Source organism: Etheostoma cragini, chromosome 2 (genome assembly GCF_013103735.1).
Source record: "Etheostoma cragini isolate CJK2018 chromosome 2, CSU_Ecrag_1.0, whole genome shotgun sequence".
Lineage (NCBI taxonomy): Eukaryota > Metazoa > Chordata > Actinopteri > Perciformes > Percidae > Etheostoma > Etheostoma cragini.
Window position 1 is genome coordinate 21,416,416 of NC_048408.1, and position 16,624 is coordinate 21,433,039.

At 41.0% G+C, this 16,624-nt stretch overlaps 1 protein-coding gene across 8 annotated transcripts in view; it reads left to right on the forward strand.

Moving 5' to 3' along the window:
* The window catches only part of pnpla6 (patatin-like phospholipase domain containing 6), a 31,365-nt gene extending 15,413 nt beyond the window's left edge, over positions 1–15,952 (forward strand). For 2 of the 8 annotated variants that reach the window (XM_034885199.1, XM_034885208.1), the window contains exons 17-37: positions 645–850; positions 1,162–1,293; positions 1,445–1,568; positions 1,991–2,104; positions 2,180–2,255; positions 2,645–2,794; positions 3,028–3,091; positions 3,362–3,530; positions 3,679–3,861; positions 3,966–4,084; positions 4,436–4,592; positions 4,798–4,914; positions 5,077–5,146; positions 8,428–8,544; positions 10,520–10,636; positions 12,500–12,648; positions 12,832–12,984; positions 14,109–14,225; positions 14,342–14,423; positions 14,653–14,801; positions 15,495–15,952. In XM_034885199.1, the coding sequence (XP_034741090.1) occupies positions 645–850; positions 1,162–1,293; positions 1,445–1,568; positions 1,991–2,104; positions 2,180–2,255; positions 2,645–2,794; positions 3,028–3,091; positions 3,362–3,530; positions 3,679–3,861; positions 3,966–4,084; positions 4,436–4,592; positions 4,798–4,914; positions 5,077–5,146; positions 8,428–8,544; positions 10,520–10,636; positions 12,500–12,648; positions 12,832–12,984; positions 14,109–14,225; positions 14,342–14,423; positions 14,653–14,801; positions 15,495–15,569 (2,640 nt within the window). In that variant the 3' untranslated portion in view covers positions 15,570–15,952. Of the gene's footprint in view, positions 1–644; positions 851–1,161; positions 1,294–1,444; positions 1,569–1,990; positions 2,105–2,179; positions 2,256–2,644; positions 2,795–3,027; positions 3,092–3,361; positions 3,531–3,678; positions 3,862–3,965; positions 4,085–4,435; positions 4,593–4,797; positions 4,915–5,076; positions 5,147–8,228; positions 9,421–10,132; positions 10,916–12,499; positions 12,649–12,831; positions 12,985–14,108; positions 14,226–14,341; positions 14,424–14,652; positions 14,802–15,494 lie in introns of those variants that run through there. The other 6 variants (XM_034885217.1, XM_034885229.1, XM_034885223.1 and 3 more) reach the window with 6 other exon arrangements.
* The last annotated feature ends 672 nt before the right edge of the window (positions 15,953–16,624 follow it).

Below are 16,624 nucleotides of genomic sequence, written 5' to 3' on the forward strand. Positions count from 1 at the left end.
TAGACCACTTTTTTGAAAACTAATAATAGACTGATCTGTCTGCCTTTAGTTGTTTGCTGTCCTACAAAGGTTGAGTGCTGCAACTACAGAAGCAGTGAAGTTTAGAATACAAAGTTGTGTAACAGATAGAAAGGTTGTAATTTATTTTAGACTAAGTATTTTACCTAAAAAATCATTGCCCTAAAACCTGCGTAATACACGAAAAACACTGCAGATTAAACTTATTTTATCACTTATAGTAAATTACATATAAATTCTCTTTTATTATATCCTTCATTTTGCTAATTTCCAGTTGAAATCTTATATGCTTTAAATGTAGTACTCTGTTTGCTACCTGTCTGTCCATATTTTTATGTACTTTAATTTTTTAAATATTTTGTTTATATTGTAAAACAAATATTATAAAAAAGCAAAAGTTAGATTTATGTATATTTTGAACACATAAGTAGGTACTATGCTTTGCCTTTGTAAGGCAATATACTATAGTAGTAGTAGTATTAGTAGTAGTATTAACAAGTATAGTAATCAAACATAGTAAATGTTTCATTGCCTTAACCATTGAATGTGTTAGATAACACAGCAAATTTCTTGTTATCCTCCCCTGTTTCTGTTTTCTCCATCTCTTTCCCATTTCACTCCTTTAGGATGTGAGTCTACACTTTGTCCTTTCTGGTTGTCTGCACGTCTACCAGCGGATGATTGACAAGCAGGAAGCCGTCTGCTTGTTTGTGACCCACACGGGGGAGATGGTGGGCCAGCTCGCTGTGCTCACCGGAGAGCCCCTCATCTTCACCATCAAGGCCGTCCGAGACTGTACTTACCTCAAGATCTCAAAGTCAGATTTCTACGAGTGAGTTGATCGCCTTGAGTGTGTAACTGACAAACAACAATGACCAGTTTTTGTTAAAGGTTGCTTGAAAGTTTAAATTTCTAATTTCTAATTTAATGAATTACTCACTTTTACATTCAGTGTTTAACCTAGCTGCTCTAAGGCCTACTTAGAACCCTTCCATCCTTTTTAATTATTTTTCATAATCTTCCATAATTGCTGAAACTATCCAGAATTTTCTATATATCAACTGCTTACAAACAATGTAAAAAAAATGCTGTACAGCCAGTGTTACTCATGTCTGTGTCTGTTCTGTATGCTGCCCCCTGCAGGATCATGAGGGAACAGCCCAGTGTGGTGCTGAGTGCTGCTCACACGGTGGCCGTCCGCATGTCCCCTTTTGTCAGGCAGATGGACTTTGCTATTGACTGGATGGCTGTGGAGGCTGGCAGAGCCCTCTACAGGTGTAACAAATATTTATCTTCCTTGTGCAAACTTCTTGTTCATTGCCCTGGTTTAACATCACATCTTTAGCTCAGTGTATTCATTTAACTGTTTTTTTAGTTGTTGTAATGGCTACGCTAATATCTGCGTTTTTCCTCTTCACATCTACAGACAGGACGACCAGTCAGACTGCACCTACATTGTTCTGAATGGACGTCTACGTTCAGTCATCCGCAAGACAAATGGCAAAAAAGAACTAGTTGGGGAATACGGCAGAGGAGACCTCATCGGGGTGGTGAGAACAAGTCTTTTACCGTCAGTCGCAGTCTCATTCTGCCTGCATGTAAAATAATCTTCAGATTTTAAAATAAAATACGGAGCTGAAAATGGGTAAGCTGAAAGTAACATTATGTGGATGACTTAATAAAATTAAGCATTACAAATTTCATGTATTGCAGTATGAGGGGATTTTACCACATAAGGACAATTTTAATAAGATGTTTTTTTCAGAAGCTCAAACAGACATATTGTAGTGATGTACTGTATAAGGTATACTTTCTGATATTTTTGAACCATTTTGATTGGAATGACAAAATCATGTTGCGTGAGATGTTGATCAATTATTTATCATTATTATTACCTACTCAGTTTAATTATTTTTTAATATACAATTTAGTTTTAACGCATCTCATACGGTCGACTTGACTCATACTTTAGGTGGAGGCCTTGACCAGACAGCCAAGGGCCACCACCGTCCACGCTGTGAGAGACACAGAGCTGGTCAAACTGCCCGAGGGAACACTCAACAACATCAAAAGACGATATCCCCAGGTCAGTGAATTTGTCTTCAACTGGTTCTGGTTGTGTGTACGGCTGAAATGTTACTCATGCTTGATGTCTGTTCAGGTGGTGACGAGATTGATCCACTTGTTAGGCCAGAAGATTCTGGGAAACCTGCAGCAGGGTCGCGGGCCCTTCTCAGGTAAGATGATGATAAGGAGCATTTAATGTGCACATAAACATACATATCAGTGTTTCCTCAAGACCCTTGGCATCAGAGGCGCTAAACTGGAGAGAATCCCCAGAGAGCTGGCAGAGGAAGCAGAGCAAGGGAGATTTTAACTCCTGCTCCGTAAAAAGGACAAGGGTTGGGGGACAGACGGACCCTAGGGCTGGCCGCAGGGGGCTGGAGGGAGACATCCCTGCTGCTGCTCTTCCACCTGAAGGTGTTCCGGGACTAAAGGAGCGAAACATCCGTGAAGAGTGGCTCCCGGCTTAAGACCCTGCAGCTGGACCGAAAGGCGCTGGCAGAAGTGCGTCTCACCTGTGCTCACAACATACATACTCCATTTACACACTGTTGTCTTCCAGGGTCGGCCCTGGGTCTGCCCAGCGTGACAGCCAGCACTGATGTCACCAACCCTGCCAGCAACCTCTCCACTGTGGCTGTCCTGCCTGTATGTGATGAGGTGCCCATCAATGCATTCAACATGGAACTCAGCCATGCCCTCAGTGCCATTGGTAGGCCCACACATGTTTTTATTTTATCACAACAGCCCATTCTAAATCTGGGTTTGCTAGATTTTTTGTTTTGTTTAGTTTCTGGTTATACCAGAAGTATACATAACTTACAAGTATGATACAGTGAAACAGGTTGGAATACACATGGAGGTGGAAGTTTTACATCATTACTGTTCTTTGTCTTCATACATGTTACACTGCCTCTGTTGTCTGTCTCTGTTTGCCACTTGCAGGGCCCACTCTGCTTTTAACCAGCGAAATAATCAAAGAGCGACTGGGTGCCTGTGCTTTGGACTGGTCAGTCATACATCTCAGTTCTTAGTCTCATCAAGCATGATCACAAAAACTTTTCAACAGCACATTGTAGTCTCACCCACTCCCCCAATTTAAGTTGGTCACTATATCTACCAATTTATTCTTCCTGCCTTTTTCCTATCACATATTTTTTGGTATTTTGTTATGTTAATCCCTCTCACTTTCCATTCCGGTCAATGACTGTCGGTGTCTGTTTTTGGTGATTTAAAACGATAAAATTATAACCTCATCCCTGCTTTTCTCCTCTATCAGTATCCATGAGTACCGTCTCTCCGGCTGGCTGGCCCAGCAGGAGGATATCAATCGGATTGTCCTGTACCAGACTGACAACAGCATGACCCCGTGGACTCAGCGCTGCATTCGCCAGGCTGACTGCATCCTCATCGTCGGCCTGGGGGACCAGGAACCTGCCCTTGGAGAGGTAGGTGTCTAAGACAGGAAAGTGTGTGTGTGTGTGTTTGGGGGGGGATTCTGGTAACAAACATTTTGAATATGAATAACTCCGATTCATTCTCACCGTCTCTTTTCTAACTCTTGTCTGCGTTCTCTTCTCTCATCTCCTGCTCCAGTTGGAGCAGATGCTGGAGAACACAGCAGTTCGGGCTCTGAAACAGCTGGTCCTTCTGCACAAAGAAGATGGGCCTGGCCCCTCCAGGACGGTCGAGTGGCTCAACATGCGTAGCTGGTGCTCCGGGCATCTCCATCTCAAGTGTCCCCGCAGGGTCTTCTCCAGACGCAGCCCCAGCAAAATAGTATGAAGCAAACTTGTAATAGTTGCCAAACTGGTCTAGCTAAATGTCAACGGAAAATAGCTGCTCTGAATCTGTTTTTATGTGCATTTTCTATGTTTGTGCAGAGGGATGTATATGAGAAGGTGTTTGAGAAAACGGCGGACAGGCACAGTGATTTCTCTCGGCTGGCCCGAGTCCTGACAGGAAACAGCATCGCCGTGGTGCTGGGAGGAGGTGGAGCCAGGTGAGCAGGGCTGTCTAAAGAGCGCTGAGCCACAGCTATCTGTACACACTTGTGGCGAGAACAGGTGGTGTCTTGATGTTTTGTAATATCAACAATGCAGTCTACCCACCTGACATTAATTTGAATGTGTCAGCAGCCCTAAACTCCCCTTCCTGTTAACATCATGTAAGGTTATGCAGGGAAGAATTTTGTAGTGTCAAAAGGACATCTTATCACCCATCTTATTAAACTAAATTCTGATGACGAAAAACCACATTTTTTACCACTCTGTACCATGTGCAGCTTACAACATATGAAGTAATCTGAAGTGTACCTGACTGTTGTTGAACATGTTTGTTTTCCCTCATGCAGAGGCTGCTCTCATGTGGGTGTGATCAAAGCTATGGAGGAAGCGGGGATTCCTATTGACATAGTGGGTGGGACCTCAATTGGCTCATTCATTGGCGCTCTGTATGCTGAGGAGAGGAGTGCCGTCAGAACCAAACAGAGAGCTAGAGAGTGGTCCAAGGTAGAGCACACATCTTTAACCATTATTCAGTCATATCTGTCTATGGTTACATTTTGCTCTTGAAAGGTATAAAAAAAGTTTAATTTGACCCAGCAGCCTTCAATTCAACGCCTTTCAATATTTTAAAAAGCGTGCGCTTTCAAACTACAATAGGTAATTAACAGAAGACTTGCATACAATTTTTCTGTATTTTGTTGTTCAACAGGCAATGAACTCAGTATTCAAAACAGTCCTGGACCTGACCTATCCCATCACCTCCATGTTCTCGGGTTCTGCCTTCAACACTAGCATCTATAAAGTATTCCAGGACAAGCAAGCTGAGGTGAGGGATTGCGGTACAAAGTTGTTTTTCAAGTTCAAAGACAATTTCTTTTGTCTCGTTGCAGTAAAGTCTGCCAGAACACAAGGGGGTCATGTGTTTAAAGCATTCACTGGGAAAATAATAATACAATTTATGAAACTGAAAAACTTTGTGTGCCTCCAGGACCTATGGCTGCCATATTTCAACGTCACCACTGACATCACAGCCTCTGCCATGCGTGTTCACCAAGATGGTAAGTGACAGCTGAGCTGAATGCAGAAGCCACCGCATATTATGTCACTATTGTGATCGGCTAGTTTTTTTTACCTTTGTTAAGCTTAAGACAGTACTTTTTTACAATGGGGTAGTTTTACAGTGTTTGCAATTACAGTACATTTATTTGAATTGAGCACACATAAATGTAACCACACATCACATCATACACAATAAAGTACATGAGTAATTGCTTAAGTCAACATTTAACACAGCTTGAACAATAATACTGATGAATGAAAGAGAACTAATGTGTGAAATTGGCATTTTCATCAATTTAGGTTTCAAAAGTAATCAAGCAGTGAGTAGCATTAGTCAGAAGTAAAATGGCACAGTAACTAAAGCTATCACCTAAGTGAACATATATGCATGTTGTTGCACTTAATTGATTTCAAAAGTCACTTTAGGTACTGTAGCATTTTTTTTAATCTTTCCATGAATATTATATTAGTAGGCACAACTTGGGTCAATACACAAAAATGTAACTGGCTTATGCATCATCTAGAGTGACAGGACTGCATGGCCTCAGATTCATGGTGGAAGGCGGTATACTCCAAACTAAATTGAAGTCGGTGTGTTTTCAAACTGTTGTTGATTACACCACTTTGAGCAAATACCAACGTTGTTACTACAAATCTAGGTGTGTTTGTTGTAAAGTGTTGTGCTGGAAGTAGACCACCAAGTTCTTTGCCACAAAACGTGTTAAAATTAGTAAAGTGAGATGACTTTAATTCTCTCGTCTATATCCATGACATTCCACTTGCGGGATTGCTACTCTGCCGCCGGAAATTTCCGCGGGACTTTACAATTTTCGGGCAGATTTACGTTACCTTCCGTTTTTTTGTGTGTTGTAATCACTCCGGTGGATTTAAGAGGACTATGGTTAACTGCTCCTCAGATCTCTGCAGAGTAAATGCAGACCGCTAGCTAGCCTATCTGTCCAGTCTGAGTTTTCTGTTGCACGACTAAAACAACCTTTTGAACATACACAGGTTCCACTCAAACAAGTTCCTTCCCCAGGCTGTTTTGCAGCGGCACCGTTGCTCCGTCTGTTTGTTAGCACCGTCTAAGATGATTGGTTTTATTGATTAAAAAAAATTCCATTAAACCAGAGCACGTTTTTCTCCCATCCCGGAATGCTGTGTGGACTAGCCAGACCCTCCCTCGCAACGCTGTGGAGGAAGGTCTGGCAATGCGAGACTATAATAATTCTGAAACACAAGGCTCATAGAGTATTTTGTTAAAAAAAAAAAAATTCCAAGTGAAATGACACAAATGAGTTTGAGTGCCAGCCTGCATGCATTGCAGCCATCAAAGCGAAATGCATTGCTTCATTTTAGTCACAAACCCAGAATTTTGCTATCATAAACATGCCAGATTTAATCTTGTTTGGAGTATGCCACAGCCACGGGCTTAGATTATTATTTCACTAAATATGTACAAAAGAAAACACTGTGTAGATGCTTCTGTGCTTGTGTCTGTACTTACTGAAATAATGCCAAATGTGCTCTGTTTGACTTGCAAAAAATGCACCCAAACTAACAATTTAGCCTGAAAGGACCCCCCATCAACTTCTTAAATCTAGTGTGCCATTTTCTGCTCCATGTAACTTTTTGACATAATCAGTGTAATGCTGCCTTGTAAATTACAGCATTGTGCATCAAAATAAGACATTGCTAGTTTCATTGTAAAGGCGATGTTTTGAGTTATTATTTAGGCAGATTACTGGATTTGAGGGGTTTGCTTATGTTTGCATCCCTGCATGTGTATGAATTAACTGTTTGTTCCCATCATCTGCCTCTCTCACTTTTACTGCAGTAGTTTCTTCCCTTTTCACTTAGTTTTTCCTTTGTTTCACTTTCTTTCTTTTATGTTTGTAATCTGTCACCATCTCTCTGATGGTTTCTAGAGCTTGATTTTCTATTCTGTCTCTATTAAAGGTCCCTTCTCTCTTCTTTTCATACGCTAAATTGATAAATCTGTAGATTTTTCATATTTTTTGTTCATCACACGTTTTTCTATAACTCCCAGATTATGCCTTATAGTTATCCCTTACCCCAGGTATTTCTGCTTAGAGAGGCATCACAGAGCTGCCCATCCATAGCTTCTGCCATTGGCAAAGTAACCCATGTAGTCCCTGACCCCCAAATTCTGATTCCTCTATGTCTGTGTCAACATGTAGGATCCAGAACACTCTACTCTGCTTTTCTCTCATTGCTCCTTAATGACATCCTACGTTGCTTCCCTCACTCATCACCATTCTGTGGTTTATGTAGTTTTTCTGGTGTGCTTTGTCAAACATTGCTAGCGTGGTGCTACTTTAAATATGTCACTTTGGCTTCATTAATTTTACGCCGTTTTGATGGGTGTAAGATACAAATGGCCATAAGTTTGCATTTATCAAGTGAGAAAAACTACCAAGACTTAAAATTAAACACAATTCACAAATCTTTTCAGCAAAACTGTGTCCAGTTCACTTGCAGTTTTCTCTTCCGTCTACATTTTGGAGAATATAGTTCATTCCCAAACATTACTTCTTGGACGGTCTCTATTGATGGACTCTCGCTCTCTCTTTCTCTCCTCTCTGCCTGTCTTCCTCCCACCCTGCTCGTCGGACCAGTCATCTAACAACCCTAATACTATTTTTTTTAAATTAATATTTAATATTAACACGTCAAACAAACCTTGCATCACTATTTAATGTTGGAAAGCTAATTCACATACATCGGGTGTCATTCAGCAGACCTATTTGCTGTCATTCATATCACAGACTGATTTTAGTTATACTTAGCCTAAATTTTGCTGTTTGTAGTAAATGTGTTTCCTTTTGTTTTACTATGTTTTTGTGTTGATATTTTTGTATCTTGTCATCATTCTGAACAAAGTATATTATTCTTCCTTAATCAACCTTGAATTATTTTAATTTAATTTGTTAAGTATGCTTTTGCATTTTTTTTTTGAAATTGTACTAGAATGTACTGCATTCGGTAAGAAGCCGTAGGCATAAGTCAATATTTTTGTTGACATTGTATTCCCCCTCCTCTCTGTCCTGCTCCTTGCAGCCTCTTGCACTCTTCTTATCTATGTTGCGGGCATTTCTTTCTCTCCGTGTCTTCCTCTCTCCATCCTTATTCTTCTCTTTTTCAGCTTTCTTCTCTCCCTGTAATCTCTCTGTCTTTCTCGCTCTCTTTTTCCATCTGTGACATTGAGTCCGGCCTATATTTGATGTGTTCCTCCTTCTCCATCTCCATTTCCCGACAGGTTGCGTCTGGCGATATGTTAGAGCCAGCGCCTCCTACACCCCCTATTTACCTCCCCTGTGCGACCCCAAGGATGGCCACTTGCTTGTGGATGGTTGCTATGTTAACAATGTCCCAGGTCAGATTTTAATCAGCCGCTCACCAAAACCACCTCCCCCATCTCTAAGTTGACAATCAACCACTCGGCTACCCTCCTCCTCTTTCTTGTCCTCTCCCAAGTTCTCCCTCGTAACTAACCCCACCCTAACCAGGTGGACATTGGGAGCCCATGGTTTGGAAGGAAAGAATAAATCCACTATATGTCTTAGGATTGAGCCAACCAGTGCCTCATTTTTCACTGGCCAGTAGTACATATCTATAACTCCAATTGGCTTTTTGATTCACACACACACAGAACAATTTCTTCAGTTAGCTTGGTGCCACATCTAAATATAACTTCTGACTTTGGCTTTCTAAGTAGATGTGAGGTTGTTCCCATGCATGTCCGGACATATATGGGTCATAGAGAGATGCATGATGGTCTGGATTCTTCTGGCCCCCTAGATATATTTGATGAAGTTTTACCTGCTCCTTTTTTAACTATAAAGTTAGTTCTGAAGTGGATGTGTCTTGTAAACACTGATGTCTTAATGCAAAACTCTACTGGCTTATTTTGATAATGTTTTACTAAGGGCAGTTAGTAATTTGCAGGTAGCTCAGCTTGGCCGAGATAAAACAAACTTAAGTGGTTTTTATTTAGCTGGATTTTCAGTGTGAGATCAGGTATAGAGACCAGACAGTAGTGCGTGATTGTTTTCAATATAGTGTTAGAGTTGACAATTATTTGAGATAGTGAATGGCTGCACCATGTCAACATCACATCTGTCTGTTATTGTGGATCATTGTGCGTTTTGGTGGACCTAAAAGTGTCTGTCTTTTGGATTTAAAGGCAGTTTGTTCCTCTTGTTTCCCATGAGAACGTCCTTGTGAAATTGCTACTGTTTCATTTCAATCACCTCTACCTGCAGCAACATGTCCAGTCTCTCCTACACAGCACCTCTACTTTGGCTTTGCTTGCTTCACTACACAATCAATATATTTCTTATAAACATATATTGATGGCATTTATTACCTTCTTTTGTTTTTTTATGTAATGTATAATTATTCAGAAATGTGTGTTCTGGATCCTGTTGTTGCCCATTTTAGCTCCCGTACACATGGAATGAAGCCCTTAAGTTACAATACATCTAGGGCAAACAAATGGAAAGCTGTAAGTGGTAGGGATTCCCCCAAAGTTGGATTCTGCATTCACATATACTCCACGCATAGCTGCACCTCCCGCTTTCTTTGTGGTGCTCTTTATCCTTCCAACCCATGCAGTACCCGTCCTGATCCTGCCCCCTGCTGGCACTGAGCTGGACTGCAGGACTGGGCAGGCTGGGTGCTTCCCTGCCATGTTCACGGTAAAGGATCTCCAAACATTGTCACATCTGCCGCTGCTCCTTCTCTACTTTTATACATTCTCTACTTCTTCTCAACTTAAATATACACGTGGGGATTTTGAGCAAATTCAAATTATATAATGCTGTAAAGCACTGTTGTTGCGACGCAGTTTGGAGATACAAACAGCCTTGCTGCTCTGTCATGGTGGCCGTTTACTTATTTACCTTGTGACCCCAAAGAAGGCCACTTGCTTGTGGACGGTTGCTCTGTTAACAATGTCCCAGGTCAGATTTTAAACACATGCTCACCAAAAAACAGCAAACATTTGAGTAAATTCAAACAATCCAATACTGTAAAGTGCTGTTGTTGGGACACTGTTTGGAGATTCAAACAGCCTTGCTGCTCTGTCATGGTTGCCATTTACTTTTTTACCTTATGCACATGTCACACAGGGTCTCTGTGCAAGGTAATGGGGTTTGCAGTGCTGTACAACAGAGTGTAAAGGTGGGCAGAACCACAGTCCTAGCCTTTGTAGGGAGTCGGCAACCTTTCGATCTCCCTCTGATGTTGGGATTGTGTTCTGTGTCGACACTAACTTGAAACGTATAGCAGAAATTATTGAGCTGTTATCCCCCCCTTCCTCCTCCCTCCTTCCCTCCCTGGTGTGTCAGGCTCTCTGTGGCGCTATGTGCGGGCGAGCATGACCCTCTCGGGGTACCTGCCGCCTCTCTGCGACCCCAAAGATGGCAACTTGCTAATGGACGGTGGCTACATCAACAACCTGCCAGGCAAGTAGAGGTGGTGCCGCCCCCCTCACCAACACTCAACCCTTAATGTCAGCCAAACCCCTGTCCCCCAGAGGAGGGGGGAGGTGGAGATAGTTGTTGAGGGTTTCAATCAAGTTGTTTATAGGCTGGGTAAGTATACAGACAGGGTGTTGTGTTAATGCCGGTAAAGGGAAGTGATGTGGTAGTGGAGGAGTGTGCTGAGTTTTCCCTGTCTAAATATAGGAGCCAGTTCAAACCATCAATAAAAACAAATTTAGTCTTCATCAACCATATTTAAAACTCATATAACAACTGAGTGAGCTCAGTGAGTCAACAATCTTTCTCCAACCCTGAAGTATTCTGTATTACTAGATAGGGAAAATTCAGCATTTAGACCTATATCAAGAGTGGATTCAACTGTATATTATGTCAGGGTTACACTTCAACTACTGTAAGAAATACCACAATAATGAGGGGAATGTGGTATTTGTCTGTCAAACAGCCTGGTGTCAGAAAGGTAGAGAAATAAAAATGGGCGGAGGAATTAACACTAGTATCAAATTTAACACAAAAAAAGATTTTTAAGTTCCTGATTTTAAAACGATATTGTGATTTTGCTTTTTTTCATACCATAAGACACCGGTCTGGTTTAAGATTAAATCTCTGCTTCCATTCATATCGAAATGAGCACTTTTCTGTAGAGCTGGGCCATAATAAACAATTGTTTTTTGACTTTCAGCAGAATCATACTGTGGTGACATGATCATATAATTTTATCATTCTGTTGTCCAATTAATGACACCAAGCAAATTATAATTTAAAACAAACAGAATTATACTAATAAGGAATTTGGTATTATTTTCTATGGGATTATGGATACATTTGTCATAGTGTCAAATGATTGATATTGGAAAATTGCTAATATTGCGGTAATGGTTGTAACCCAGCCCTACAATTACGGTTCATTATACTATTATATATACATAAGAGGATTTAGGAAAAATTTGTGGAGAGAGTGTTAAGAAAGAAGGGAGGAGCTGTTTTTGTCTGCGGACTATTAAATACATCCTTATTACCTGAAAGCATTTTAAAAAATGCACCAGAACAATTTGTCTTGTAATGTTTACAGAACTAAGACGTTTTTAGCTTCATTATGGTACGCAGATAAAAACTCCCCCGAGTCTGTCTCTGTGTATGATCATGTACTTTGTATTGATGAAATCACAACCATATTTCACAAAACTCTGAACTGAGCTTTTGTAATTCTTAAGTTGGTTTCGAGAATCATGTCTTATGTCCAAAGCGATTAATTATTCTTGAGGTTTGTGAAATATGGTGCTTTCAGGGCTCAAAGATTGATCCAAATAAAGGGAGCCTTGTAACATCAACGTCCTTTATGTTTGACTCTTGTTTCTCTGTCTTCTTCCTGAAATGTTTGTGCTTGATCAGCTGTATTTGTAGTTGTTTTCGGCACTCTGGATCAGTGCGTTGTACTTGTGGGATGTCTTTGTGTTTTTCTGTCTTTGAATAGGCGAAGCACCACAAAAATGCTCTATGCCCCAATGTGCCTTTTAACACTAGCAAGTCACTGAGCCTTGTGCTTGTTGGCTAGGAAAGGAAATATACATATTTATTTTAAATTGCAATTTTTTCTGTCACTAATTGGCCATTGATCCTCTGGAGTGTGTCTAAGAAGGAAATTACATTTTTGTGGTGTTAGTCTGTTTGAACATTGGGTTTTCTCAAATGAAGGTTTAAAGCAGCAGATATTATCCTGAAACAAGCTTAATAACACAGGATTCACTATTTTACCATCTCTCCTGCTGGATTTCGTTGTGCTGTATGTGTGTGTGAACGGTGGTGAATGTGCTGCACGTCCAACAGCGGACATTGCAAGGAACATGGGCGCCAGAACAGTCATTGCCATCGACGTGGGTAGCCAAGATGAGACAGACCTCTGTAACTATGGTGACAGCCTTTCTGGCTGGTGGTTGCTGTGGAAACGAATCAATCCCTGGGCTGAGAAAGTAAAGGTACAGTTGCACCACAGGGCACTTGTAACAATGGAAGACTCAGCATCTTAAAATTCCGAGCAGTACCGTTGAGTTTTTATTCAAAATGTAGCATTGGGGGTTTTGAGCCTGCAGATAAAGAAACATTTCTGTTGGTGTTAGCTGTGAATTCTGGTAGCATTATAACACCACCCTCTTTTGCAGGTTCCAGACATGGCAGAGATCCAGTCTCGGTTGGCCTATGTCTCTTGTGTGCGGCAGTTAGAGGTGGTAAAGAAGAGTGCTTACTGTGAGTACATCAGACCGCCCATCGACCGCTTCAAGACCATGGACTTTGGCAAATTTGACGAGATCTATGTGAGTTACTTCATGTCTTATTATTTTTATTAATTTGGAGATATCCAGAATTTGCAAACATTACAAGTTAATTGTGATGCCTTGATTTAATTCCAGCAAGAAATGCGAGCACAGTCAATTTCCCCTCCGTTTCATACTAGTTGTAATGATGGTGGTTAGTGTTAACCTTATTGTAGTCTTGCATTGCAGACCTTCCTCCACAGAGCTGCGGAGGAAGGTCCACATAGCATTCAGTTGGAGATGGGAGAAAAACGTGCTCTGGTTTGTTGGCATTTCTTTAAACCAATCGCAATCGTCTGGGGCAGTGCTAAGAGCCGAGCTGAGCCACGGTGCCGCTGCAAAATAGCCTCGGGAAGGCAGAACGAGAGCAATCCTGAAAGTGGAAGGTCGTGGATATAGTCTAACCTTATTGCTTCATTCTGCAGAGGATGTTGCTACTCTGGCATCACTTCAATGTGCATTTGTTTTGAAGGCCATGACCAGACATATATAACTATAGCACTCTATAAAAAGACGCAGTACCTTTTAATCATGTCAATAAAGCCACTGCATTGATGCAGCACGACTGCTGAAGCAGTAGGCTCTGGGAGATAAAGACTGGCTCGTCCACATAAAAAGTTTTGCTTTAAATCATCTTATAAGGTGCTGCGTTGGCCAATCACATACATGGTGTCCGACAAGCCTTCAAACTAATGGATCTGTCACTCAAACAGATATATATAGTAGCGTCTTACCGCTGCCTGAAATAACAAGGCTCAAGGTTTAAGGTGTGAACGCCTGGTAAGAAGAACAATCAGCAGGGAATAAGCATTAATTTGTTCCACCTTCAACTTTAGCTGCAAGCTCTAACTGTGTTCCGGTTGCACTTCCTTTCCCCTGTTCATTGAATAAACCATTTAATATTCACAATGTCCAGCCAGTAGCACATCTGAAATACAGTTTAGAAGAAGTATAGATGATTTATACTGTAAATGTTAAAATGTAACAAACCTCACATGTTAACATAGATGCACCAACAACAAAAAAAACATATCCTTTTTAGAGTTGCAGCAACCCATTTCCTTAAATGAGTTTTCTACTTGCTTTATTATAAGTACCTTGTATTTCTGTTTAAACTATTTCAGGATGTGGGCTACCAGCACGGAAAGTTGCTGTTTACTGGCTGGGCGCGAGGTGACATTATCGAGAACATGTTGAAGGACCACCGCTCAGCCGACTACAATGACAGCAAGAGAACTGACGTGAGAACAGCACACACACCACAAATGATACGTAATATGGTTGATGTATAAATACATACATGTTTACCATCTAAATTATATTCCTCAGTTTATATTGATAATTTCTTGTCTCATAGTCCGGCACAGGAGCAGACTTCACTGACCTTGCAGAGATTGTTTCCAGGATAGAGCCAGTCCAAAGCTACGTAGCTGCAGAAGGTAAAAGATCACTCATGTAAACAGTTCTTGTTACAGCAGTCTCCTCGTATGGATATACAGTTTCCCTTCAAGATCATGTCGTATTTAATCTGTGTAATAAATAGGGGTCATACCTTTCACCTGGTTTGTTTTGTTGAAATACAGTAGGAGATGTCCCTGATATTTTATTGGTTGGTCAATCCCACAATAAATTCTCTCCTTAATATCTCTTCTAAATCTTTCCATTCAGCAGACGAGTCAGACTGTCTGACAGAGAATGAGGAAGACGGGATGGACACGGTGAGAGAGGAGGAAGGGGAGGAAGAGGAGGAGGAGGAGGCAGAGGACACTGAGGATCACTCCCCTGGAGAGTGGGGCCAGAATGGAGTCTTTCAGACTGTAAGCAGAAAACAGGATCCATAGTAAATACAGTTTCTAATTCATTGTCATTATAACATTTAGTCCGTTAGTTTCTCCTGTCAGTAACATTACTTTAGTCATGGCGGGCCACAGACTCATTTTAGTGCCACAGAGATCCCTGGCCTTTTATTTCCCTCCAGTGAAGTTTAAAGATTTTACTTTTGGAAAAAAGAGAGCGCTGGTATCGGGTTTTTGAAATATCGGTATTGACATATATCCTGATTTGAGGTATCAGAATCGTTATAGAAGAAGACGGATTTGTGCATGCCTACATAAAAAAATCTAAATAATACATGCACACTGGTATCTTGTTCCTAATTGTTCTTTTATTCTATCTCATGACACCACATTTGCTGTTGAAACATTATCGTGTCCATTTAGAATAAAAAGAAGAATTGGGAACGAGAAATGAGTCTGCAGGTATCCTTTCATCTTATTTTTTTGTTGCTTTACCAGTAACAGGGCTACAGACTTAAGATTGGTTCTGATGGTGGTACAAGAGGCAAAGCAGCCATGACAATCAAAAGGTTTAATTGCAGTGTAAACAAACAGTATGTCTGTTTAAAATTTCGCGTGCCGAGAAGACATTTTGGTTGCTTGAGGGTGACACTAGAGGAAACTTTAATTCTCAGCTGTACAGGTCAAAACATCTCTTTCTCTCTCTCTCTGCAGGATGAGGAGAAATGTGTGAGAAAACGCAGGAAACTCACCAGTGATTCCAACACCTCCGAAGTCTCTGACTGTTGACAGAGGGCCTATGAGGAGTAGAGGGACTTTAAACAAGACCAAGGGCCAAATAACGGGTCCATAAACTGCCAAGTCAAGAAACTTGGACGCTCAGCTCCTGCAACTTGTGAAACTCTGAAACACTGGTTTGGTTTTTCTGCAGGAAATCACCGTTCATGCCCTAAATAGTTGAACCTTCTTTGCATCATGTGGCTTCCTCGTCGCACTCACACTGGCTTCACAGTCAAGAATGACCATGGTTTTGAATGAGAACGGTCTTTTAATGTTTACCCCACCCAGCAGTTTCTCTCATCACTTTCACACCCAACTGACACATTGCCAGAATCCCTGCCTGCCAACTCCTAAACCTGCCAAAACTGGGACTCCTCTAGCAACCTACACAACAAAACAGGGACACTTAAGCTTGTGTCCCTGAATCTGTACGTGTCTCCGTACTCATTTTTTGATGTTTTTACTCTAATACATGGCCCTTTAATTTCTTGCGCGAGTTTGTTCGGATGAGTGTGTATATGTTGCCTGTGTGTTTGGATGACTGTTTGCTGTGATTTTTTTTTAAATAATAGCAGGGCACTGGAAAGAAAAGTAAGAAATACATAAAATAGAGCTGTAGTCAGTAATAGTTAGTAACTTTAGCATTAGTAGGGAGTCAGGAAGGGGAAGCTGTAGGTATCGATGTTCATGAAGACGCCAAAGTAGACTTTTTGTTTGTAGAATGAACAGATTGAGAATTGATTCAAATTATGTGACATTTAAAGAGAAAGATTAATGAATGTAGAAAGTTTTAAATAAAGGAGTAAGATACGTGTGTGGATGGAAGAAAAGAGATGGACCACTGAGTAAAGTGTTATTTTAATTTAATTTATTTAACATTCACCAAGAATAGAGTTGAGGGAGTTTGAGGCTAAAATGAACAGAGGATGGGCAAACTGTGTAATGTAAACTAATATTGGTGAACAAGATGAGTTCAGTGCGTGGATGACATTGTGTCTGCGTATGTGAAATGTAGTGTATCAGCTGTTGTGTTTGCAATGATGCCTTTTCAACCAGTGTTGGAT